At 39.8% G+C, this 27,632-nt stretch overlaps 3 protein-coding genes across 3 annotated transcripts; all 3 read left to right on the forward strand.

Moving 5' to 3' along the window:
* Nucleotides 1-8,649: 8,649 nt before the first annotated feature.
* Nucleotides 8,650-10,418, forward strand: MELLADRAFT_87779 (family 48 glycosyltransferase; the record flags this gene model as incomplete). The annotated part of the gene is made up of 8 exons (XM_007410945.1): nt 8,650-8,700; nt 8,778-8,854; nt 9,019-9,541; nt 9,582-9,844; nt 9,933-9,942; nt 9,992-10,072; nt 10,141-10,326; nt 10,389-10,418. 8 exons carry the CDS (start codon nt 8,650-8,652, stop codon nt 10,416-10,418), a joined length of 1,221 nt encoding a protein of 406 aa, XP_007411007.1.
* Nucleotides 10,419-10,985: 567 nt separating this feature from the next.
* Nucleotides 10,986-11,609, forward strand: MELLADRAFT_36688 (family 48 glycosyltransferase; the record flags this gene model as incomplete). The annotated part of the gene is made up of 3 exons (XM_007410946.1): nt 10,986-11,201; nt 11,265-11,370; nt 11,440-11,609. 3 exons carry the CDS (start codon nt 10,986-10,988, stop codon nt 11,607-11,609), a joined length of 492 nt encoding a protein of 163 aa, XP_007411008.1.
* An 11,916-nt stretch (nt 11,610-23,525) lies between these two features.
* On the forward strand, nt 23,526-26,324 carry MELLADRAFT_107337 (uncharacterized protein; the record flags this gene model as incomplete). Its single annotated transcript, XM_007410947.1, has 4 exons — nt 23,526-23,634; nt 23,712-24,043; nt 24,923-25,468; nt 26,190-26,324. The coding sequence occupies 4 exons, from the start codon at nt 23,526-23,528 to the stop codon at nt 26,322-26,324; spliced, it is 1,122 nt and encodes a 373-aa protein (XP_007411009.1).
* Nucleotides 26,325-27,632: the final 1,308 nt, after the last annotated feature.

Here is a 27,632-nt window from a genome sequence, read left to right on the forward strand (position 1 = left end):
TGATGTGAGTTGGAGCCTAATTCACTTTCACATCATAGTGCTAGATGGAAAACTGTTTGTTAAATCATCCAATCTTGTTTACAGCTATTCTAGAAAGTTGTGTCATGGTGCAAACTTGACAAAATCCCTTGCTGACCTGTAATAGTACTGGCCAGCTCAAACAAAAGACTGTATGTGCAATGTCCAGATTTTGGCATGAAATCTGTTGTGGCAAGCCTGGCTTGCAGCACCACATAGCGCTACTAGCCAGGAAAACATTAGCGTAGTGTGCCAGCAAAACCACCAAGCTTGGTAGCTTTAGCGTTGGTGGGGGAACAAATTTGGGCAAAATCCATAGCAAAAAGTGTTATTTATTTCTGCAGCGCTTCCCAGCGTTACAACCAAAAAAAAATTCAAAGAAGGGAAAAAAAAAGTCAGAGAGTGTAAAGGCAAGTTAGATAAATTCTGTGTAAAGAATAAAAGGAAAACAATTGAAAGTAAGATATCAATAAAAGAACAAGAACCACTCACACATGAGTTTTGCAAGGTTTCTTTGAGATTGCTTTCTTGGCAAACTAAGAAGTGGAAGAGTAGGTCTGTGATGACTTTATATGTTATTTTGAATCTAAGTCTAACTTAACTAAGGTCCCTCTGCCTCATGAGCAAGCCTTAGCAAGCAGCAATCTAAGTAAGCAACCACTTGAAGATATGAATAAATAATCTGGAATTCCATAAAATCTCATAGACACTTTAATTCACTCTTTGAAAATATTATTGGATGGTTTGATGTTGTGATTTGGCTTATATAACATATCGAGGTAAGTCTTCAATGTGAAAATCTCTAGTTCTTTGTTGTTTAATTGACAAGCCTTGATCCATCACATATTCTTGTAATTCTTGCTCTTCTTTTGACCATCTGCTTAATTGACTTTTTATTAGACAAACGTTTCAGCTGTTTGTTTTTGGGTCAATGCTTCTCTTTTTCAATACTCTATTATTACAGTTTATGTGATACTGTGGTTGAGTTACGGTTTTGATTACCTGTAGATGGTCATGGAAAAGGTAGATGAAACAGGAACCATTATCGGAGTTGGGGGTTCTACGGTAGAATGAGGCTGAGTGGATTGATTGATTTGAAAAACCAAAGTAAGATGAGTTGATATTTCTTATGAGATGTAAAGATTAAAGATTGAAAAGAATCATAAACAGACCAATTAAACAACTCAAAATATTCTCGAGAATAGCTTGTCAAATTTTATCAGAATTGTTTCAATCAGGATGCCTTCTGATTTGATAAACAAATTTAACCACCAATTTGCATCCATGGATACCTCTTTGTAGATTAGAAGTACCACTAAGTGTTGTAGATCAAAGTGAATCTTTGGCCAAATGATTGTATCCTATTGGATCTGAATGAGATGGAGTTTAACTTCATGATAGATTGGGTCATAGTATTTAGTGTGAACATGGATGATACAGTAGAGCCAAGCGTACTGGTAAAAATCCCGGTCCCGAAATCGTAGTGCAAAGCGCAACACTTCAGTTGTGTGAGTCTTGGGTAACGCAGTGGCAGCACCCGGCACTACGCCATGCCGCGCTACCTTCTGCGCAGCGAGCCAGGTTTGGTTGTGGTATCTAAAATATAAACATGTAAAAGACACTTGCATGAAGTACTGTTCAATCCTCTTTGCTCTGGTTTACTTTAAGTTTGCCCCATATCACTTTTCATGCCTTTTAAATGTTTCACTTTGATTGTTTGATGGTCATAGTGTGATGCTGTCTTTGTTAGTCCTTCCTTGTGATTTTCTCACCTGGTGGTTAGCAAGCACTAGCATGTGCCATCACACTCTTCTTGTTAGTAAATAACATATCATTATATTTTCTTTGTTAGTACACAAGTGTACCTTTCTCCCCTGGGCTTTTGCAACACGTCAACAGAAATTATCTGTGTACAATCACACTTCTTTTGTTAGCCTGTCCTTTTGCAATTTTGTGGAAAGCAAGCACTGACTTTTGTCAATAGGAGGTATTAATGTCTACACACTGTAATTTTAAACATCATTTAACTTCCCCAATTTGGAAGAGGAGAATGATAAATAGTACAGTTTGTCATCACACCTGAGCCATTTCACCCACACTACATATGTGCAGCAAGCTAAGTCAATAGTTGTCTATTAAAGGTCTGCTCAGTCTTTTGCCCATCAGAATAAATAAATCACATGTTATACCACTTGTAACTTTTTTGACTTTGAAAAATTGTACCAAAAATTCACTACATGTAATTCTGTAGCTGCTCAGGCAACATTGTTGAAGCTATTTCTTAGTAACAGAAAGGGTGTTACATGCAGTTGAGTTGATGAGATTACACCAAAACATTGAGTCAGTGTATGTAGTAAATCTTTTGAATGCTTTTTTCAATCTCAAAAAAGTTACAGCATGTATTACATATGAATAACTTATCCTGATGAGCAGATAACTGAGCAGAACTGTATGTACATGATAACCATATATTCACTGATCCTGCTACACATATGTAGTGTGGGTGTTATGGCTCAGGTGTGGAGTGATAGATCATTTTATGACAAATCATACTCCCAATCATTTTTTCCTGCCCACTTGGGCAAGTTGAATAATGTTTGCAGTGACAATCACACTGCCTTTGTTAGTCCACAACTGTGCTTTTAGAACTTTGTGGAAAGCAGGCACCGTCTTTTCTGTATTACCTTCCAACCCACTGTCCTACAATTGGATTTATTATACAATTGAAAACCTTTCATCCTTCTGACCTCTTACGCTTTTGTTCCTTTTCCTTACAATCTTCAATCCTGAGGTTTTCCAATTGTTACCTCAAATGTTGCTGAAATATCCAATCACAAGCTTTCTCAATTCTAACACCATATGTCACAATCTCCAATGATGAGCTTTTACCGGCTGCTATGCCAAACTATGTGTATCAGAGTTCAAAGGCCTTGTTGACATGGCTTCAAGGCTGCCTAACTATACGCAATCCTCTACACAAATCATAGTGAAAGGGTTAGACAGAAACAATTTTGGAGAGGTCAGGGGTACAGTTTGATCCACTTGGTTAACAAAGATTCTTATCAATATGGTATGTGTTACACCCTTGCTTGGATATAATTTTTATTTTGCAATATGACAACTAAAATTCCTACAATTTGGAAGCATCTGAATGCAACAGGATCACAAAGATGAACAAATGTGAAAAGATGAGTAAACTAAAAATGCTGATAGACGTAATAAAGAGATAGCGTAAGATTTAAGTATGTTGGATGAGTTTTTAAAAGAAGTCAAATTCACTTACCGATTCTTTTTGATAGGGGAAAAGAATCTGAGTGATGAACAAACAATGCTATATATATATATGTACTAGCAAAAAGAGAAACATTGGATATACATATCATTATAAAAAGAAAGAAGAAGAAAAATCTCAAGTCACAAGCAACTTATTCCCAAAGCAACCAACAAATATCTATAATAAATCCTTTTATTATCACCCCTTCACCTTTCTTATCTTGATTTGTAATAATCTTCATAATGTAGTGTTCAATATGATGAGCATTCATTATATAGTGGGAGCCATCAAGACACAAGAAGCCACGGACCGGGTAGTTTGTAATTACATACAACAAACATCTGATTTTCCTCTGGTACACTCTTGACCGTCAGGAATAAAAAAAACAAGAACTTTGAAAATTGGTCTTCTGATGATATTTTTGAATAGTCCTCAACGAGAGGACCCCAAAAATATCTTGATTTTTAAATTGAGTGATATTTGTGACTTTGGCAATCTTTTTTGAAAAATTATCCGGTTAAGTGGCTCTTGATGGTTCCCACTATACATCAGTTTACACTGACTGGAAGTACTTGGAAATATCAAATCAAATGAGATATCAATGCAAACATTGTGGTCAGACTAATATCACAACAGCCCAGGGTGAGATTCAAATTGCCTGAGGTGGTAGCTTCCATTACTTCATATTCAAACCAACAGTGTAGTATTACAGCTCAACAAGAGCTTTACAACACCTCAGAAGGGATGATTTACTAATGTATGAATAGTAGAAGTTGCCTAAAGACTGCCTTCCTCAAAGAAACTAGCACAAGGGCACTTTCAACCACTTTGTGATAACAGAGAAAAAGATAAAGGCACCAGAGAAATGATCTCAGAACTTATAAAAGTATTATTCCAGTTTTAAGCACAAAAAGTCCACAAAATAGTATCAATTACTAGAAATACTGTTGTAAGTATGAGTCCCAAAGAGATTTATAGTCTTGAACACACCTAAAAAAATTCTCCTGACTTGAAGGGGTGGATTTAAGTGACCTCCAAATATAGTAATTTAATAATGATTAAAATCACAAAGGTATAAGATATGAAAGAAGGGTAACAAGGCACGTAAAACATCAACCAATACCATATATCATCCCTGTATTCTTTCAACAATGGTAAACAACCTTCAAAAACCAACACAAACTTCACAAAACCTAAAAAAACCTCTGATATAATCTTATGATGTAATTATGAATAATGAATGACATGATTTAAGCTGTGAACTTGACCAATTGATGTTTATAGATGATGAATAGATCTTCTTATGATGAATACAGGTGATTTTTCCTAATATCCATAGCTGAAAACCATTTTTAGAATTACAACTTTTTTGTAAAGTTGTTCAATTTTAGATTAATTACTAGAGCTCATTTTATAGCCCTGTTGATAATTATTATTGATGGACCCATTATGACCTACTTCTGATGCATGATAAATAAGCTATTGAGCTGTAGAGATTGATAAAATAAGCTTTTTGACATGTAAATGTTGCTACATGTGTGTATGTAAGCGCAAATGTTAAAATTCACACCATTAGAGCATCCACAATTGTCGGGTTAACTCGCGGGAATAGCTAAGTATTTAACTTACCAATAGCAAAATTTCCACAACGCTCCAATTTTAACAACTCTTTAGTTAACTTTGCGACAAAAAATCAGTACGCTGAGACAAAGTTATCCCAGCCTACCAATGTGTTAGCTAACTCTGAGTAGCTCTGAGTCCCAACCTCACACTGTTATGAGCCATCTACAAGACTATTTACGTATGCTTGTACTGTGTTGTATGCTCACTTAGATTCTGGCTCAAGGATCGCCTGTGCATCCTCACGTTACAATCCAAATACCATTACAGAGTTATCTTTAGCGCCTTGCATTCCTACACGCCTGTTTGAGTCCTTACATATTGTAACGTCTATCCTTTTGGAATCCAAGGAAGCTAGAGAATAAGGAAGAAGATTGAGTAAATTTCGAAACATAGAAGACCAAGAAGATTCATAAATAAAGTTAAAGTTAATTGATTAGAAATCAAGTAGTTATAGGAAGATTGATCTTCAAAGTTTCAAAAGCAAGATTCAAGAGAACATTATTAAATCAAAAGCGTAAATCACTCTATCGCCAATAGTTCAAGTAATCATTACTGTGTGAGATCACATTCAGTTCACAACGCCGGACTTCACGCTACCTCAGAGCCCGACTTCTACAAGTCTTGATTCTACTAGTCATACTTCAGACATATTCGAGGATATTGTAGAATCTCCATCTGAAGCAAGGATGTCTAATATCACTCTGGAGGATGTCATGAAGGAGTTAAGTTTAATGAATACAAGATTAAATGAAGAAACAGAACTCCGGACGAAAGCTGAGACTGAACGTCAAGAAGCTAATGCCCGGAGCCACAAGTTGGCTCAAAAACTAGCACAACTCAAGTTAAACCAAAACATGGGTCAATCTCATGCAACAAGTTCAGCACCTCCTGTAACCCATCCTCAGGTCCCAGTCCAAGCCTCTGTGCCCAAGCCTCCTAAGATCACAACGCCGGATAAGTTTGACGGATCTAAAGGACCCAAAGCCAAAGTGTTCATGAACCAGCTTGGACTGTACATGAAAATGAATGCGTCTAATTTTGCTGACAAGCAATCGCAAGTGACGTTCGCGTTATCCTACATGACTGGGAAAGTGAGCATCTGGAGTCAAGCCTTAACTGACCAACTGCTCGACCCAGAACGAACTCATTTGGTCAATTGGTCTAAGTTCACTCAATCATTCCGGGCAACCTTTTTCGACACTGAGCAAGTATCTAAAGCTGAAAGGGAAATCCGAGCTCTGAAGCAAACTCGATTGGTATCAGATTACTGGATATGCTTCTCTGAATTATCACTTGTGGTTAAATGGTTTGAAAGCATTCTTATATCTCAATTCAAACAAGGCCTTAAACCGGAAATTGCAATCTACATGATTAATGAGCAGTTTGAAGAGGTTGAAAAATGGCGCATATGGCTATTAAAATCAACAACAAACTTCATAAGCGCCACAACGAGTTGACTCATACATCCATACCGCCTACTACTCCACACACCACGACCACAGACCCCAATGCTATGGACTGCTCAGCGTACCGTCTCAATGCTTCATCCAACAAGTACAGTCGACGTGGCTCAACAGGAGCATGCTACAGCTGTGAAAGTTTAGAACACTTCATAGGAAACTGTCCAAAGGCAAAGAGACGTAGAGGAAATGGAGGATTTAGAGGGGGAGGCGGCAGAGGAAGTGAAATGAGTAGATTATGAGCAAGAGTAGCAGAATTAGATAGCCAATTGTCTGAAGTAAAAGGAAAGGAAAAGGAGGAAGGGAGGTCGGAAGTGTCAAAAAATGGAGATGCTTGGGAGTGATAGTTGTACCTCCCCCAAGCAAATCTGGTTTAGGAGCTGAAGTTGGAGTTATTGATAGTCTTGAAATGAAAGATACTTGTATCATTGAAAGCATCCAACTCCACGACCCTAATTCTGACACAACCCTGACCGCTGGAGCTTTAATAGACAGTGGTGCGACCCATGAGGCCATGAGTCTCAATTTTGTGGAAAGACACAAACTCCACACTGATCCCTTGCCCAATTATCACAGTGTCACTGGATTCAGCGGACACAAATCAAAAATTACTCACACAGGTGATTATATTGTAAATGAAGAAAATCAACTAACCACTTTTATTATCACTCAACTACGCGACAAATACAATGTAATTCTTGGAATGCCATGCATTAAAAGAAATTATCATTCAATTAACTGGAAAGGAAGTGAAATCAGGAAGAACATCAATCACATTGAAATGTCAAAGCCGCAAATAGCCTTGATGGACCCGGACGTGGAGCCTGATAGGCATGCTAGGCACAGTGACACGGGGGTTGAGCTCAGTAATGACTCGTCAAAACCCCCACAATGTGAGTATTTCTCAAATCCTGAGTTATGCATCAAAGAAGCTCTTTGCAAGCTTAAACACCCTCTAGAACTTGAAAACCAGACACCGACAAATGAAAAGAACAAGGAAGAAGCCCGATCACCTGCAGATCCCACATGTGCGTCTTTGTCCAATCCGAAAAACACCTCGATAGACCTCGACGAGGAACTGGAGAGGAAAGCTAGGAAAAGTGACATGGGGGTAGAGATCAGTAATGACTCGTTAATACCCCCTCAGAGTGAGTCTGTTAACAAAATTGTAAAAACACCCCAAGAAAAACTGAAAAAGCAGACATACCTTCTACAGAAACCAGCAGGAACAATTACGAGACCCACAATTCGACCGCTAAGGACAAAACTTTACTCTCAAATGCTGAAATCATCAGGAAAACTCCAACCGCAATTGAATACAATGAAGGCCTCATGGAATGTATTGGCTAGACTGACTGCTAATCAAAACAAAGGCAAGCCTGAACAGTCAGCCACCGACTTAGTCCCGAAATCCTATCACGACTACCTTGATATGTTTGAGAAAAGCAAGTCCAACATCTTACCTCCGCATCGACCGTACCACTTTAGGGTTGATCTGGTCCCAAACGCAACACCTCAGGTGGGAAGAGTCATCCCGTTATCTCCCAAAGAAAGTGCGGTACTGGACGAAATGCTAGATAAAGGACTTGCAAACGGAACCATACAAAGGACGACTTCTCCGTGGGCCGCTCTGGTATTGTTCACGGGAAACAAGGATGGGAGTCTATGGCCATGTTTTGATTGCCGTAAACTCAATGCGGTAACAGTCAAGAACAAATATCCCTTACCGCTGACAATGGAGTTAATAGACAGTCTATTGAACGCGGACCAATTCACCAGTCTTGACATGAGAAACGGCTACAACAATTTATGAGTCAGAGAAGGTGATGAGGCAAAACTTGCTTTCATATGCAAAAGAGGTCAATTCGAGCCGTTAACAATGCCATTCGGACCAACTGGAGCCCCCAGATTCTTTCAATATTTTATTCAAGATATATTTAAAGCTCACATTGGAAGAGACGTCACAGCTTATCAGGACGACATACTCATTTATACCCAACCGGGAGTTGATCATGAAGCTGTTGTGAAAGAAGTCTTAGAGATATTGAGGAAGCAAAATCATAAAACTAAAGGCACGACCATGTTTCTCGGCAAAACTGGATTAAACCCCTAGGCCCTTGATAAGTCTTATTTGCAGGCACTTAATTTCCCTGTCCCAGCCATTTTCCATAACCCTCTCCTTGCTAAATTCATAAACTGGGGTTGCTTACTAAGCTTATGGTCTTGTATATCAGATTTGGAACACCATCATCAATCTGATGCGATATCATTCTGATGTATTGTGAGCATTTACTGAGCATTGACTATGTCCAACATCTTCTTTATGTATGTTCTTGTCTTTTTTCTTTTGGTCCATGTTTCTGGAATACTGATCTATTGACTGATGTTCTTGATCTCACAAGGATATAGGGCTAAAGGCCGAATTCTCTCCTCCTGGGAGTGAGGCCAAAAGACAAATTTCATTTGTTGCTCAATCTTTGTATGTCTTTCTTCTCCTTGTTGCTCTGATCACATTTAACTGACCTAATGTCATCCTCAATATCATTCAATTACCTCCATCCCTTGACCATTTCCTATTGATGTTATGCCTACCTTTACCGTTCCAACACTGCATTATTCCAAAAAGATTTTGCTTTCGCTTAGAAAGATTGAAGAAGACCAAAATGCTCGGGTCACCCTTTTGGAGTATCTAAGCAACTTCACCCAGTCGAATGGGACAATTTTGTACAGGAGACAAAAATCTTGGCCGAGGAGATTCCCGTCTTATGCATCTGCCAATGGACAAGATATCACGAGTTCAAGCAATGAAAAGGTCGAGAAGAAGAAGTCGAATGATATTCCGTTTTATACCATCGGTTTCAAGTCTGCTACACCCGAATACACTCTTCGAACTCGAATTTGGGCATCTCTTCGCGCTCAGACATCGTATCAAACGGTAACCGGGTTCATGAACTACTCCAAAGCCATCAAGCTCCTCTATCGAGTCGAAAACCCCAACATTTTACAGCTTTACGGTGACAATCCGGACAAGTTAGAACGCACGTTGGAGCGGATGGCCAGGCAAACGTTTCAATTTGTGGTCTCTATGCAACGATACTTTGAATTCAGCAAGGAGGAAGTCAAAAACACCGAGTTTTTACTGAGAGCTTATCCTGATATCAACATTGTGTGTCTATACAAAGACAACCAACGTAAAGAAGGAGGAGACTCAAATTTACTCTGCGTTCATCGATGGTCATCAGGATAATTATCTTAAAGAGTATCTCGAGATTTGTAACATGCTTGGAGAATTTGAAGATTTTTATGTTTCCAACCGATCACCGTACTTATCGACTGGTGCAAAAGAATTCACCAAGTTTCCTGTTGCGATTGTCGGAGCAAGAGAATACATTTTCTCAGAAAACATTGGTGTTCTCGGTGGTGTTGCAACTGGAAAAGAACAAATCTTTGGCACACTCGCTGACAGATCGTTATCATTCATTGGGGGAAAGCTACATTAAGTGCATCCCAATTTCCTTAATGCCATCTTTATGACGACTCGAAGAGGCGGTGCAAAGGCTCAAAAAGGTTTATATCTCTCTGAAGATATTTACGCAGGTATGGATCCGTTTGGTAGTACTTCGGAACCCAACTGCCCCTTGATCGACTTCTTACATTTTATTATGCTCATCCTGGATTTCACATGAATAAGATTCTCGTAAGTCCCATCTCTCCATTTGATATCCTCATATGCGGCGAGTTGACACGTAATCTTTACCCGACCAGATCATCTTTGCTGTTCAAGGTTTCATGTTCACGATGGTATTCCTAGGTACATTGAATTCCTCACTGACAATTTGTAAACACAATTCAGAAGGTCAATTCATTGTTTTGCCCGATTTTTACAACTTCGTTCCCACATACGATTGGATCAAGCGATGTATCGTGTCTATCTTTATCGTTTTCTTGATGGTTAAGTTATTCATGCGCACGAACCACTCTCAATTCGATACTTATGTGTATTGATTTTATAGATTTCCTGCCACTGTTCTTGCAAGAGTTGACTGAACGAGGGGTAATCTCGGCTTAATCCGACTTGGAAAACAACTGGGATCCTTGTCACCCGTCTTTGAGGTCTTTAGTACCCAGATTCAACCACATGCCTTATTGACCGACATGACGTTCAATGGAGCGCGATACATTGCAACTGGACGTGGATTTGCGACCACACAAATCTCATTCGCAATTCTTTACTCACGTTTTGCTGGACTGAGTATCTATATAGGGATGCGAACGTTGTGCCTTTTGTTATATGTCACCGTGAGTCTTTGGATTCCATCGATTCTATACTTTTGGATCTCCGTCCTGGCACTTGTTTGGCTCCTTTGATCTTTAACCCACATCAATTCAGTTTTACAGACTTCATCATTGATTATCAAGAGTTTTTGAGGTGGACGTGTAGAGCAAACAGTCGATCGCATGCAAATTCTTGGATTGGATGCTGTCGATTATCTAGAACTCAAATTACTGGATTCAAGAAGACAAGATTAGGTTTACCTTCTGAAAAGCTTTCGACAGACGTTCCTAGACCGGGTTGGAAAGTGATCTCGTTATGAGAAATCTTGGCTCCTATGGTTTGGAACATCTCGCACGCTGTCCTTGGAATGATTGCCACTATCGCGATTCAAAGAGCGTTGTTTAAGCTCTTGATTGCTTGCTTTTTGTCTACAGAATTTAAGCACGATGAGACTAATCGAGCTTGGTGGACTGGGAAATGGTATGGTCGGAAATTGGGAGCGCACGCTTGGTCACAGCCTGTGCAAGAATTCATTTTCAAGATCGTCGAGGTTTGTATCTTTTTTGAGTGATCTAATTGGGAATGAGACTGATATACATGCTCTTCTTTACAGATGTCATTGTTTAGTGCGGATCTGTTAACATGTCACTTTGTGTTGATCATCTTATCGGTTCCACTCTTGATTCCATTCTCGAACCGATCACATCTGACAATGTTATGTGAGTACTTACGTTTTCTTACAATTTTTTCTATGTCTTCACTGATGCTGATGATGTGACATCAAACAGTCTGGTTGAGACCAAGTAAACAGATCCGACCTCCAATCTTTTTGTTCAAGCAAATAGCTCAAAGACGAAAGATTGTGGCCACCTATGGTGTCTTTTATGCAATCATCATCGGTAGCTTAATCACCTTTATTGTAAGTTTTTCTTTCTTGAGAGCTTCTTGGTCAACATGAACTAATGAATGACTTTATTTCCCCACTCGATCATGTTTCTATTTAGGTCCTACCGATTGTTTTTAGATCATCTTGAATTTAAAGCAGACTGTTTGATTTGTAGAAGCATTTTTTTCATATTTTTCTTACATTTTTACATTTTTCGACTTCTTTATCAATCTTCAGCTTAACATGTTGTCTATCTTTTTTCCCATCTCTATCTCTTCAAGACATCCTTTTTTAACAACATCTTTGAATATTTTCTTATACGCATTCATGTATCACTTCTGATGCTCATAAACTTTGCCAGTAGCCCCAAATTTGGTACAAAATTTAATCTTATCTGTATAACCCCCAACTTCATCTTTTGAGCTGGATAGAATCAAAGAAGCATTAATTCATTGCATTTGGATTCCACATCACCGATACAATTGATCCAACTCATGGATATCTTGGACTTCATGAATCAATCAAATTATCTTCAAACACAACAGCACACCCTGATGAACTCATACCTTTTGGAAAAATCTACCTTGAATCATGAATGTGATATCCGTACAGAAACAACAAAAGTCAACATCAAGTATCTAAACTGAGTCTGTAATCATAACTCAGATAGTGTTTCATTGAATACCTTTTTAATTTGGTTTTGGCCTGGGTTCTTTATTCATCATTTCAAATCCCTTTGTGTGTTTTGGTTGATATGATGACAATGTCAGAGACAAAAAAGATGAGTATTTTTAGTTGTATTAATATAATTTATGTGTTTATGTTGCAATGAACTTGAGGGGAATCCATGATAAGCTTGATGTTACAAACCAAGACAAACAACAAAACTTGGCATGTTGACAGCGGCGCCCGCCGCTAAGGTGCTAGTGTATGGTTAAAGCCGGAAAAATGCAAATTTTCACAGAAAGAAATATCTTACCTGGGATTGATCATATCTGAAAATCAAATTAAGATGGATAAAACCAAGGTTAAAGCAGTCACTGAATGGCCAGTACCTCGGAATGTATCTGAAGTACAAACTTTTATCGGGCTCGCAAACTTCTACCAACACTTTATAGGTCAATTCTCAAAAATTGCATGGCCATTACACAAATTATCACAAAAAGACACTCCTTTCAGTTGGACCGAAGCAAGACAGAAAGCGTTTCAGGACCTGAAGGAAGCATTTACTACCGCCCCAATTCTTAAAATAGCAGACCCTTATAAACTTTTTGTACTCAAATGTGATTGTTCTGATTACGCACTTGGAGCAGTTTTATCTCAGATCTCAGATGGTGATGGGGAATTACACCCTGTGGCATTTCTTTCACGTTCCTTAATTCAAGCTGAACAAAACTACGAAGTTTTTGATAAGGAATTATTGGCAGTGGTAGCTTCCTTGAAGGAATGGAGACAATATCTCGAGGGCAATCCTAATAGACTCAATGTGATAGTTTATTCAGATCATAAGAACTTGCAGTCCTTAATGACTACTAAAGAATTAACTAGGAGACAAGCGAGATGGGCAGAGGTCTTGGGTAGTTTCGACTTTGAAATTAGATTTAGAGCGGGTAAGCAATCCACAAAACCTGATGCATTATTGCGAAGACCGGATCTCATGCCGAATGAGGGCGAAAAGTTCACTTTTGGACAACTATTGAAGCCACAGAACTTACCGGCTGATGCCTTCATTGACAAGTTAGACCTTGTGAGTTCTTGGATGGTGGAAGAAAATATTGACCCCAGTGTGCAGATTAGTGAATTCAATCTAGAGGAACAGAAGATGGAAGATGAAGGCAACCTTATATGGAAAGATGAACAAATACTAAATGAAATCAGACTCAAATCAAAATCAGATCCGAAATTATGTGAAATTCTGCAACTAACCCGGGAAGGATGGACGTCAAAATTCCTAAAGGACTACTCAAGCACCAATGGCATCCTTTATTTGAAAGACAAGATTGTGATACCAAATGACAACAATTTCAAAGTTCAAATTTTACAATCACGACATGATAGTCGGCTGGCTGGACACCCGGGAAGGATGAGAACCTTAGCATTAGTCAAGCGTGGCTACTATTGGAAATCAATGAAGTCATTTGTCAATCAATATGTTGATGGATGCCAGTCATGTCAACGTGTCAAATCAAGAACAACCAAGCCATTTGGAAGTCTCAATCCTCTCCCAATTCCACTTAAAGTGGATTTTACCTGTAAGAGTCAGGTAATCAGCTTATTGAAGCTGAGCACTTGACCAAACTGAATGAGAACAATCTGAGATGAAATGAAGATTGTACGAATAGAAATGTTTAAGTTCGATGAAGAAAAAGAATCTAGGTAAACAGCACACAAGAGTCTTTTATAACGAAGTTAAACATTGACGTCATACATCTTACAGTAACAAGTGTAATATGATGAAGCAAAGAAGTCTAGATGAATTTATAAGCCAATGATTATGAATCTCAATTATTCCCAGTGGACCGTGGACAGACATCTGTTACGATTTAATAACAGATCTTCCCAAATCTGATGGTAATGATAGTATCCTAACGGTGGTTGACCGTCTAACAAAGATGGCACACTTTGTACCTTGTAGGGAAACCATCACTTCGGACGAACTTGCTAAATTGATGATTAAGAACATCTGGAAATTACATGGAACACCGCAGTCAATTACATCAGACAGAGGTAATGTTTTCATCTCAAAACTGACAAAAGATATGAATCGAAGGCTAGGCATAATCACTCAATTGTCAACCGCGTACCACCCACAAAAGGATGGACAGTCCGAAATCACTAACAAAGCAGTTGAGCAATATATTTGTCATTTCACTTCTTATAAACAAGACGACTGGTGCTCACTGCTGCCAATGGCCGAGTTTTCGTACAATAATAATGATCATGTAGCCATTGGAATGTCACCTTTCAAAGCAAATTACGGATTCAATGTTAGTTTCACCGACGTACCTACTGGCGACCAGTGCCTACCTTCAGTTGAGCTTAGATTAGCACAGTTGAATGGAGTTCAGAAATAATTGAAGGATTCAATGCAAGTGTCTCAAGAAGCGATGAAGGAAAAACATGACAAGAAAGTCCACAAAACACCAAATTGGAAAATTGGAAGTAATGTCAACCTAGAGGTAAGAACACATACCCCTAGGAGGACAAAAAGCCCATACGCACATAACAAAATTAAAAACCATGTAAAAAACATTAAAACTTCAAGGATCATAAGATACCTCGAAGCGATCACATCTCACACTCCAGTTTCAAGAGTGAATAGAATAAAAACCCTGACCATGACAAGCATCATGGCCAGGCGCAAACCCAGTCGTAACCAAGACTGAGTTGACTAAAGAAGACCAACTCAGGGCTTGGCCAGAACTACGATAAAGGGAAAAACCCTGACCAGGCCTTCGTTTAAAACGAAACGAAGCAACCAGTCAGGACCCTTCCCCTACCTATTCAAATCCTGACCAAGCAACTAAGAAAGACGAATACGCGTCAAACCGAACAAGAACACAGGATATAAAAACCAGGTTCTTTCTCGGTTTGATAATAATCCCCATCCCGAATAACACCAACTAAATTTACTTTCTAGAAAACCTTTTTAAAAGACTTCTATAACAATTCAAAACACCAGCCGATTTCATCTATATCAGAACTTCTTAACTCAACTGTTACAAAGTCCTCTTATTGTTGTTATCTTCCGTGTTATCTTTTATTGTTACACATCTTATAAAAGAGTTCACTAGCAAGCTACGATTTAGTTAAAACTCCTTTCTTACCATCCAATCAACTAGTCGAAGATAGTTCTCAGATCTGATAATCTATAAGACGATACTAATCTTATAGATTTGAAGTAGACCTTACAGACTCACCCTGAGGAAGGATTACTCTCGTAACCTCCTGTAGAAGACCGGTTGAATATATTGACTATATCTGTGAGGGTAGAGGACTTATTTGAGAACTCTAGGCTCACTAAATGGGTCAGGAGGGGTAGTATTACTTTTATGTATAAAGTTTATATTTCAATTATAATGTAATTACAATAAAATAAGACTAGAATGAAAAGAGGAAAGGGGAAAGGCTGGTCTGTTTGGATAAATCCAGACAGACTACAGTTAAGAGACTCCTGAAAATGAGGTTTGTCATTATAATATATAAATGTTATAATTAATGAAGGATGGATCCCACAGTCCTTCCTTTAATCTTTAAGTAACTGATTAAAGAGTGAAATAAGGTCACTACACTGGTTGTTCTTAAAGTCACCAACTTATCACAGGGGGAAAAATAGAAGCTCTCATAGATGTGAGCAGATAAAGTTTGGAGGTTTCTCCAAGATTGTTTCCAGTTTGTTTCCAATTTTCTTCCAATTTTCCTCCAGTTTTCTTTCAGCTCATCATCTGATCAAATGGTCAGCATGGCCTGAGCAGATGGGTTAGGCCTTCCTCAGGCTTTATCCCTTAGCCAAGAAGCCTGAGGGAGGGCTAGCTCATCTGCTCAGGTCATGTCGGGCCCTCCAATGCTCAGCCTGCACAGTCAAGTGACCAAATGTGATTGAGCGGTGAGAGACCCAACCAAACGTGAAAAACACAATGGGAACCATCCCTTTGGATGCTTCTGATCCCAGGAATGCTACTGAGGACTAGGTGAGCAGCTGTGCTGAACTGAGCAGCCCCTCAGCTAATACTCGGTGACATCCTTTGAATACTTCTGATCCCAGGAATGCCACTGAGGACTAGGTGAGCAGCTGTGCTGAACTGAGCAGCCCCTCAGCTAATACTCGGTGACATCCTTTGAATACTTCTGATCCCAGGAATGCCACTGAGGACTAGGTGAGCAGCTGTGCTGAACTGAGCAGCCCCTCAGCCAATACTCAGTGACATCATTTGGATACTTCTGATCCCAGGAATGCCACTGAGGACTAGCTGAGCAGCCCCTCAGCCAATACTCAGTGACATCCTTTGGATCCTCTTGATCCCAGGAATACCACTGAGGACTAGCTGAGCAGCTGCACTGAACTGAGCATCCCCTCAGCCAATACTGAGTGACATCCTTTGGATACTTCTGATACCAATCCCAGGAATGTCACTGAGGACTAGCTGAGCAGCCCCGCAGCCAATACTCAGTGACATCCTTTGGATCCTCCTGCTCCCAGGAATACCACTGAGGATTAGCTGAGCAGCTGTGCTGAACTGGACATCCCCTCAGCCAATACTGAGTGAAATCCTTTGGATACTTCCAATCCCAGGAATGCCACTTAGGACTAGCTGAGTGGCCCCTCAGCCAATACTCAGTGACATCCTTTGGACCCTTCTGAAGGTGATTCTGAGTATACAGTGATGTGTCAGCTGGGTCCTGAGCACTCATCCATGCTCAAGAAAGGCTCACCCAAGATTAAGATGAGCATGCTTTAGCAAACTCAAGCAATACCTAAGTATTACAGGCTGAGCACGTTGGCACCACCAAAATGGTGAATTGAAAGAATCTGAAGGAAATTGAAACATTTTTGGAGTTATCAGGAAGTTACCCTCTGCTCACATCTATGTGAGCTTTTATTTTTCCCCCTGTGTATGGTTGTTCTTAAGGTCACCAGCCTGAAAGTACTTGTATGTAGGTCACTAGCCTTGGGTTGTTGGAAGGTCACCAACCTAAAATAGTTCCTACTTGGGGGAAGTAGAGGATCCAGAAGGAGTGAAGGTATTACTTACTTTTAATCAAGGAACAGATTAAAGTAATGAAGATATCACTAGTCTTATATTTATAAGACTCTTGATTTTACTTCAGTAGAACTTTAATGGTTCTTAAAAGTGGTGTGTAATAATTGCTTGGGGAGGAAATCTCTGAAGGCTGAGAGAGAAGAGGTTTATATACTCTTCTCTCCAAACCTAGCTGTGGTGATATTTGCTTATATCACTACTGTGGTTTTAGGGTTTAATATGGTTATCACTAATGCTACATAATTACATATACCTGTTATGTATATTATGTAGTATAAGCATTTTCACTCTTGATACTGAGTTATGAGTTGTAAATAATGTTTGATTACATATTACATATGATTTTACATGTACGTGTATATGTAATTAATGTTTATATGTATTTTATTACATGTTACATGTGTTTTAGAAGCTGTATGTACATGTAATTAGTTGTCTGAAAGTGGTTATCTATGTTACAAGTTAGTCTTTGGGTACATACATATGTACCCAGGGCTGACATTCCCCACCCTCAAAGGAGGTCATTACTTCTTTTCAGAAGGTTTATGAGCTCTTTTTTGGGCTCTGAATTCTCGCAAGGTAGTTTTGTTATTGGGTACTTTATCTGCTGGTAGCCATTCATCCTTGTCTGCACTCCTATTCTTATATCTCACAAGGTAGAGTGTAGTAGATTTACCGTTAACTTGCGTATCTCTTTGTTTTATTATATGTGAAAAAATCTTTTCTCCTTCAGTATCAAACCTGATAGGAGTTTTCTTGGGTATTTCTCTGTCGGGGAATTTGCTTTTGTCAGAAGCGTGAAACTTCTTTATTAATGATATTGGAAATACCGGATGTTTTCTACCAAATTCCTCTGTCAATGCTACTTCTACAGCATTGCTTCCATGGAATTTTAATATTACAAATGGTCCAACAAATTGGTCTTGAAGTTTCTTGGGTCCTTGCAGATTGGTAAAGTTTGTGGTGGATAGTAGAACTTGTTCTCCTACTACAAATTTAGGTTCTTTGTGAGTTTTATTCCACCTCTCTTGATTATAAGTCACAGAATCTTCAATACACTGAGCTGCTCGAGCTCTTGCTTTACCCAGCATATCAAAGAAACTTAGAGAAGTTGGATGAAATTCAACATTCTTATTCTTAATTTGGTCTTTTGGTAATCTAGGACAATACCCTCTTTCCACTTCAAAAGGTTTCTTTCCTGTTGTGCTATGTATGCTGCTGTTATATGCTAATTCCAAAGCTGGTAGTAATGTATGCCAGTCATGTGTATGTCCATCTTTATCTGTGTAACAGAGTCCCTCAGTACAATACCTTCTGATGATTTCAGTTAAGGTACTAATATTCCTTTCACTGAGACCATCAGTCTGTGGATGGTACGCAGTGGAAAGAGCTAAAGTTGTTCCAATAAGTGTGTGTAGACTTTTCCAAAATTCAGAAGTAAATTTTGGGTCTCTGTCACTGATGATAATTCGTGGCAATCCTACATCACTTATTATTCTTTCCCAGAAAAGTAGTGCAATTTCCATTGCTGTTGCTTCTTTGTAGCATGGCAAGAACCTCGCTCTTTTTGAAAATCTGTCCACAATAACCAGTACACAGTTGTAATTATTGATTAATGATGGCGGAAGACCAGTAACAAAATCCATGTTAATGACTTCCCACGCGTAAGTTGGTTCTTCTATTCTTTGAAGTAACCCAAATCTTTTCCCTGTAGCTTTATTTGCTTTTTGACATCTTTCACAAGTCTTTACATATTCCTCAACATCTTGTCTCCAGTTTGGCCACCAAGCTGTGTTTTTGATTCTGTCTACTGTCCTGTCTTCTGATAGGTGTCCTGACATAAATTCATCATGGCATACGTGCAATGTTTGTTGAATGTGTTCAGTAGCTATTATTACCAAAACCGCTGTATGCTTTTCTCTAAAGTATATCAGGTCAGATTCGAGTGAAATTTTTCCTTGAGCTAATCCATCTTTCCAAGGTTGCTCAAGTGTGCTTGACAGCTTCAAATCAGTATTACGTGCAGACAATATCCTGGTAAGTTTAGCTGTGTTACTATTTTTTTCATAACTGGCTTTTACTTCATCAAAAAATTCTTCAGATAATTCACATAAACTAATTCCCATCACTGGAATGTCTCTTTCCATCTCTTCCGGTTCCCATGCTGGATTACTGGAATCATTTGGCAATGCCATTCTACTCAGTCCATCAGCATTGTTATGGAATTTCCTTGGTCTATGTGTAATTGTCATAAATGGTTTATACTCTTGTATTGCCATCATCCATCTCAACATGTGTCTACTTGGGGATTTGAGATTTGTTAGAGATCTCACTCCGGTACAATCTGTAAGTACTTCAAAGTAGCTACCATCAAGGTAGTAGTGTAATTTTTCTAATGCCCAAACTAGTGCTAAGGCTTCTAGTTGGGGTGAAGAGTATCTACTTTCAGTGTCTGTTAATTTTCTAGATATAAAGACAATTGGTCCTTCCTTTGGTTTTCCGTCAATTATTTGTGTTTGGTGGAGTGCTGCTCCTAGTCCTTCAATTGATGCGTCAACATAAAGTTTAAAAGGTTTCTCAAAGTCAGGGTGAAACAATATTGGTGCTGTTGTAAGTATTTGTTTTATCTTATTCACTGCGTCAATTCTTTCCTTTGTCATTTCAAAAACTACGCCCTTAGCATAAAGTTTGTAGAGGCTACGAGTAATGATTCCAAAGTTTGGAATGTGAGCTCTGTAGTAGCTTGTAAATCCTAAAAATGAACTCAACTCTTGTTTATCTTTTGGACAAGGTTTGTGTAGTATTGCTGCTACAGAGTTTTGGTCTACTGCTACCCATAGTCCTGATACACGATGGCCTAGGGCTTTACACTCCTCAAAACCAAAATGGCATTTCTTTAAAGATATTGTCATACCCATGGCTTTGGCTCGTAGTAATACTTTCTCCATTGCTTCTAGATGTTCTTTCCATGTAGTGTGAAAAACTATGATATCATCAATATATACTTTGAGCCATCCTTCCCTCAATTCTTTTGAAAATTCTGTATCCATCATTCTTTGAAAGAAAGCTGGAGCATTTTTTATTCCAAAAGGCATTCTTATATATTCAAAAATTCCTAAATGACAAATGATTCTGAGGAACTTTCTGCTACATATTTCCACGATGTTCTGGTGGAATCCTTTCATTATATCCATTAGAGTAATATGTTTTGCATTAAAAAGGTTAGTCAAGGATATCTATCAGGCTTGGTGTACTGGTTTAGAGCACGAAAATCTCCACAAAGCCTAGATTTATCATTGTGCCATGCTATCAAAACAGGTGAAGTTATATCTACTTCTTCATCACTACCAACTTTTCGTATTACACCCATACTAAGTAGTTCTTCAATATGTTTTTCTATTTCTTTTCTACTTCTTGGGCTAGCTGGATATGCACCTTTCCTTGGGATGGGAGGGTAAGGTTTGTCTATTGTGAGTTCTATTTTCACCGGATGGTTCTTAATAACTCCTAGAGGTTGCTCTCCCAAACCAAATTGATCTTTGTATTTGATTACCATTTGAATTATATCCTCTTTCTGACTATGAGTAAGATTGGGTCCAAACTCCGCTTCCAATATTTTCTCTCTAAGTTTTCTTGTATCTTCAGCTATTGAAGTTTCTTTTGAAATGTCCGGTTTAATTGACAAAATCTCTTTATGTTGCATCAGGGCAAATTTAATACTTTTGTTATTATTACCAATGGTAAAATATCTTTCTTTACTATGGAAGATGTCAAATCCGTATTGGCTCAAGTTCTCTGCACCTAAAATGAAATATTTATTGTTTGCATTCTCCATTACTACAAATTCAGCATTCAATCTGATTGATTGTTTAACATGTGGGAATATGATAGGTAAGCTTATTAGTCCTAGGGCGTGGAGTTTACTACCAACGCCTGAGAACTTCACATGGCTACTGGGCATAATTTTTTCTTGCCAGTCTGGAACAATTTCAGATAAGAAATGTTTTCCTACAATGGAGCATGATGCTCCGCTGTCTAGCAGTATAGGAACTTTACAGTTGTTTACTAAAGCTCTGGCCATCGCGTGATGTCCTAGTGTATGTGCCATTCCTTCTGCTGGTTTTGATTTCAGTAGTCTTGCATCTATTATGTTACCCATATGCATGTCCTCTTGCCATGAATGAGGTACATCTGCTTCTGCTTGTAATATATTGATGTCTTTTTCAGTATTCTTGTGGGTATCAATCATACATACATTTTGTTGCTGTTGGTTTGGATGATTTTCTTCCTCACTTTCTGAGCTTGACTCTCCTGAAAATTGGTCTCCTTGAAAGTCAAATTCATCATTCATATTATCACTCTCTTCACTGTTTTCCTCAATCATATTTATTTTCTTATCCTTACATCCTCTCCATTGATGTTTTGGGTCTTTACTTCCGCAATTTGGGCATGCTCTAGCAGGTTTCTTTTCTGATGTGCTTGGCTGGACTCTTGTACTAGAGGGACCTTGAATTTTATCATCTCTAAAGGCGCTTCTATTTTCAATAAAAGGTCTTCTTGGCTTACTCAAATATCTTTTCTTAGAGATAATGGTGGTATTTTCAAAAATGTCTTTGAACACCATTAAAAACATATCCCATTCATATGGTGTAGAAAGTTGGCTTTTAATTGCATTTCTAACATCACCATCAACCTTATTTAGGATTTTATTTACAATCCTGTCTTCAGAAGAGTCTGGGTCAAAGGCGGAAATCCTTTTTTTCTGTTTTAAGGACCACACTGTGGGGTCTGTGTGTATGTTCGCATCACCGCCAAGAAATTCACGTCGGAATGCCCTTTCCGATGTCACATCGGGGACGGTGTTCCGAAGCAGAGTCGGGGCCAAGGCGTCCGATAGAATCGATGTGCGATGTCTAATCAGATCCAGGTTGTTCGATGGGATCCTCAGTCCGACTGAGGAGTGGTTTGCCAGATCCGATGAAACTAAGTTCCGATCCCAAACTGCATTGGTGACGAGCGACTGAACCTCAGCCTGATGAGGTCCGATAGCTACTCGTATAGCGCTCATCCGACCCAAACAAATGTGCGATAAAATCATCGCATCGCATCCCCTCTGAGCAACTGAACATCGGGCCTTTTGTCCCGATTCAATCATTCTTGCGAGTTCATGTCGGTGTTTAACTCGTGATTCAATCCCCTAAATGCCCGATTCAATCTCACTTGCAAGGCAACTTCGGTGCCATCTTCGCGACACAATCCAAACGCAGCCGATGCAATTTGCGTAGGACCTATTTGGTCTCGAATCCACCCCAAAAATTGCCGAAAAATAATCCATAATCTTGATATTGCAATTCATTTTTTTGTTGTCTAGTTTTTTTTTCTGTCTTGCTTATTTCTTCGACTCAAAAAAACAGCAAGGGTTTTTCTGTACAAGCACCAAGTTTTGAGCTCTTCGAACGTCGAATCTCAAGTTCGAATATGAGAGGTCTGGGCTTCGAGCCTCAAAAGACCTCATCACAATGAGCTTTGAAGTTCGAACTTGCCCTTGGAGACTCAGCACGTAGCCACTCTTGGGAGTTTGAGTTCTTAGCTTCGGTGTTATGGAGAGTTTTTCGCATCACTCAGCATGTTCCAATGAGCGCTAAACTTATACTCATGAGGGCGCCTTTATCTACTGGCATTGGAGCGCCAGCTCGAATACTGCTGAGATCCCATATCCTTTGATGTTCAGCATGTATGCATCCTCAGATCTGAGGATGAATAGTCCACATGCGCGTCTCATTTTGTATAAGATAGGTTTCAAGTACTTTCTTATACAAAATTCCACGCGATCATCTTCACATTCAACAGTTTCTCGCTTCATCTCACTTTGATACCATTTATTAATTCATCCAGGCCAATCACCGAAGAAAGCAAAGCCTTGATTGAAGTATGAAAACGTTGGCTCTGATACCTTGTCACTGTACCGACTGTGAAAAAAACACCTACCAACATCCCCAGACCAATGCTAAAGTATATGGAACGCTCTGGAGACCTGCAAATCACAAAAAACATGTCAAGAGCTTCGGAGCACGCGCGACATGCACAGCACACAAAACCTCTTTATCCTCGGATTTTTCGGGTAGGTAGACATTCTCTCTTGTTAAGTTTTAATAATACTTGAGAGTCTGAGAGCAATCAGTTGATAGATACACGATCGCCATCACACGATGCCCAAAATGCCTCCATGGCAAGTTTGCCTCGTGCTTCTTCGAACTTAGAAACAACACCTTTCAATCGTAAAGCCACAGAAAGCCACTTCCAACCGTTATGGGATGGGCCAATCATAGATTCAAGTGGGTTCTTCTTGTCTCCAATAGCATTCTATCTTTATGTGAATTTTTGTTGAAGTTTTGAAATTTTTGACAAGCAGGCATATATAGTACAACACACTACGACACGTTTCGCCGTTGGAAGCCTTCTGACCTGGCTTACTTCCTTATGATCACATGTTTACACCTTATCAAAAACATCAGTGTGGAAGCTGCCACGCTTTGCTTGCATGTCATAGGTGCAGTCTCCGCCTTCAACACCGATAAAAAGTCTTCGCCAGCCATTTTACCAAAGGCTATGAGTACATTTCTTGATGGACTAAGGATTGAGCCAAAGATTCGCAGAACAGTGTGCTGCCCCAAATGCTTCAGGATGTACTATGGTGATAAGATTCCTACATTTTGCACGTCTCAAGTTACTCCCAGGAGCCGTGTATGTTCAGAGCAGCTTTTACACGAAGCAGGTATTCATGATGGGACAACCCCAAAAGCATGCCGGCTGTTTTCGACTGTATCCTTTACTGATTGGTTAGCTCGTTTTTTGAATCGACCTGGGATCGAGGATTTGCTGGAATGGAGAGACGACTATTTCGAAACGCAAGGTCCGATCATGAAGGATGTGCGGGACGCTTCAATGTGGCACTCGCTTCGTGGGGAAGATGGACAGCGGTTTACGTCCTCCTCCGGAAATCTGGTGTTTGCTTTGAATGTGGATTGGTTCAATGCAAATGGAAACAAGGCTGCATCAAAACAAATTTCTCTTGGAACTATTGCTTTAGTTTGTTTGAATCTGCCACCAGAGATCCGTTCATCTCAAGAGAACATATTTTTAGTAGGGCTGACCCCTGGTCCTTCCGAACCGGACGTAGAGCAAATGAACCATGTTCTGGCACCCTTAGTCCAAGAACTCAAGGTCCTATGGAAGGGTGTCAAGTTTTCTTCTACCGCCAAGTATCCCACGCATGGTAGAGTAATCCGTGCTATGCTAGGTCCCATTATCTGTGACCTTCCCGCAATACGAAAGGTTTTGGGAATGGCAGGCCATTCATCAAATCGACATGTTTGCTCACTGTGTCTGCTCGGAACAGACGACATACATCTATTACGAATTCCTAAAGAACGAAGACGATGCACGCATACACTTCGCGAACAGGCTTTGGCGTGGAGAGATGCAAAAACAAAAACACACCGGAAGGAAATCTTTGCTGAATATGGTGTGCGGTACTCCGTCCTATGGGAGCTTCCGTATTTTGATCCTCTTAGCCACACAATTGTAGAACCGATGCACAACATCTTTCTTGGTATCATCAAGAACCACGGCACGAGGGCTTTTGGAATGAAGTCCGACCCACAATCTGCTGAAGATCCAAGGAACGGGGATGCTAGCGATGTTGAAGACTCGGAGACGGAGACTGTAGCACCAGATGTGTATTGGAAGGATTGCTCTGTTGACGCAGCATCAGAAAACCCAGATACGGAACTACGATCATCATCTCCCCCTCCAACTCCAGGGTATCTATCAGCAGAGAGCAATGACAAATTGTTGTTTGCATTTGAAGAGATGAACTTAGAAAGTGATACTTGCTCTGCGACAGCGCCCCAGGATTATCAATCAACGCAAGAGCAGACAGAAAGCTTTTTAGAAGACGACGCATTTGATGAAGATCTCTCTGACTTGGAAGATGCTTATGAAGATGAACTCGGTTGGAAATTTTTTGATGATCCTCAGAACCTAGCTACATTGCAAGATATCACAAGAAATATAAACCTTCCTTCCTGGGTTGGACGCGTGCCTAGCACTGTAGGGACACGGAAGGGCGGGAAATTGAAGGCAGATGAATGGGTCGTTCTCTTCCAGGTCATGATGATTCCTGCGATAATTTCTGTCTTGGACAAAGACCAGGGTGCTACAGACTTCACGGAACAGCCCAGAAAATGTTATGTTTCTTGTAGTGTAAGTGTATTGAACATTGTTAGGAGATTGGAACTGAATGAGCGCGACATTGGATCCCTCCGATACCATCTGCGAAGCTATCGAAATGGGTATTCCAAACTTTATAGTTCACTTCCCGTCCTGCCTAATCATCACATGGCGCTTCATCTTCCTGAATGTATCCAACGGTTTGGGCCCGCGCCTTTCTGGAGTGCATGGTCGTTTGAGAGACTTAATGGTAAATTGGCTAAAATACCGAATAATAATCATCCTAGTAAGTTCATAATATCGACTAAATAAAAGATTGTGTCTGCACTGACAAAAGTATGGCAGATTCCCGTGAATTGACAAGACTCAGGAAGTTTACCTTGGAGCAAAACCTGCGCCCAGTTGTCAAAATCTTATGTGAATCTCTTCCAAGAGACATTGCTACGAGGATTTTGAAGTTCTTGGAGCCCAGTGGTACACCACGAGGCAGTACCTCCGGATACGACGCTCGAACAGGCATCCCTGAACATGCGGAGCCTGTCTATCACTACGACGAAAAAAAAGCCGAGACCCTGGATTACGACACCCATGAGAACCTGGCACGCCGTATGAAAGAGTTGGGATGCGGGGATGTTGTTGTGGCTAGCCGGATTTTTAGAACACCGCTTCCTCCACCCCATCTCATATTGCTAGGACGGATGGTGAACCAAAGAAAAATGGTAAAGCATGGCGACATATCCTACTCAACTTGGGAGCATCACCAGGGGAACAGTATTGTTATGTATCAGTCTAAAGATGGGCGCCGCCCAATGGCATATCGGTGGGGCCGAATCAATGAGATATTTATCACGAATCCGGGGTCGCAAGGCAATCTAAAGGCGCAGCTATGGTTCGAAGTCCTCCGATTCTCCAATTTGAGAACTGCTGAGAAAGCCAAGCATGGTCTTGATAATTGGCCAAATGCGAGAATGACTGTTGTGTACACCTCCGCAAAAAAAAAGGATCTGGTGCGGGTAGATGAGCTTGTTGCTCAAGGGGCAGCTTGGGATACCCCAGAAGGATGCTTCGGAATTAAGCAGCCAACCACACTGATTATAAATTTGAGCAAACTTCCTGATCTTCATAATCTATGGGCCACTTGATAGACTTTCTTTTCTGATCTTTTGTTAGTTGAAATGTATTTTATTATCTTTACAAGACATCTGAAAGTGATGCTTGATTCGTTTATATATGCAAGCAATGAAGAACTACGTAAAGGTTCAAAGCCTCAAGTTTTGCTAGGTAAGACACCCTGTTCCTACTTGCAACACCTCATGAGTGCTTACGCTCCGATGCTTGACTCTCATAGACAACGCAGATTCGAAGCAGGATCATTCTGCTTTGAAATTGTCTAGTAGACACTACAATTTGGAGATAGGATGATCTTACTTCGAACTTACGTATTAGACATGTAAGTTCGAATGTTTGAACTAGGATGATCCTACTTCGAAGGTAATACTAGACACCGCAGGATGTAAGGTTCTGGGTATGATAATCCTACTCAGAGCTTCAGGAGTTTTAAAATATCGATCGAAATAATACGAATCGAGATATCTCAAGCTAGAGCATCAAGTGAATTTGAAGCTCTTCATGGGCGGGAAGATCATTTGGGCCAAGAGATGAGCAAAACGCCGATTCTGAAGAGACTCGTGCAATAGGCAAACTGTTGAAGATAATCTCTAGGCAAACTGATGACAGAGAGATAATCTCGAGCCGCATTGATGAAAACATTCAACAGTCCTTAGTGACCGGATCAAGCCGGATTGAGACAGATCAGGCAATGGAGCAGGTTCTGGACTGTGTCAGTCTTGCCGATCTCAACTTCGCAAGCAGTATTCACTTCATCAATAAGGGCCTTCAATTCGGTACGTAAAGTAAACAAAATTGTCGAATCATCTGTAATCGACTTAGACTCCATACCAGAGTGCAAAGTCTTCAACTCCAGATGATACGCCGAGTAAAATTCGCCTCATCCATGGTGGAACGTGGATCGAGAGTTTTCCGAGAGCTTCAAGAAGAAGTCATAACCTCACAGGGATAACACATTAGTAATAAAAGCAAA

This window comes from Melampsora larici-populina, assembly GCF_000204055.1.
Source record: "Melampsora larici-populina 98AG31 unplaced genomic scaffold MELLAscaffold_23, whole genome shotgun sequence".
NCBI lineage: Eukaryota > Fungi > Basidiomycota > Pucciniomycetes > Pucciniales > Melampsoraceae > Melampsora > Melampsora laricis-populina.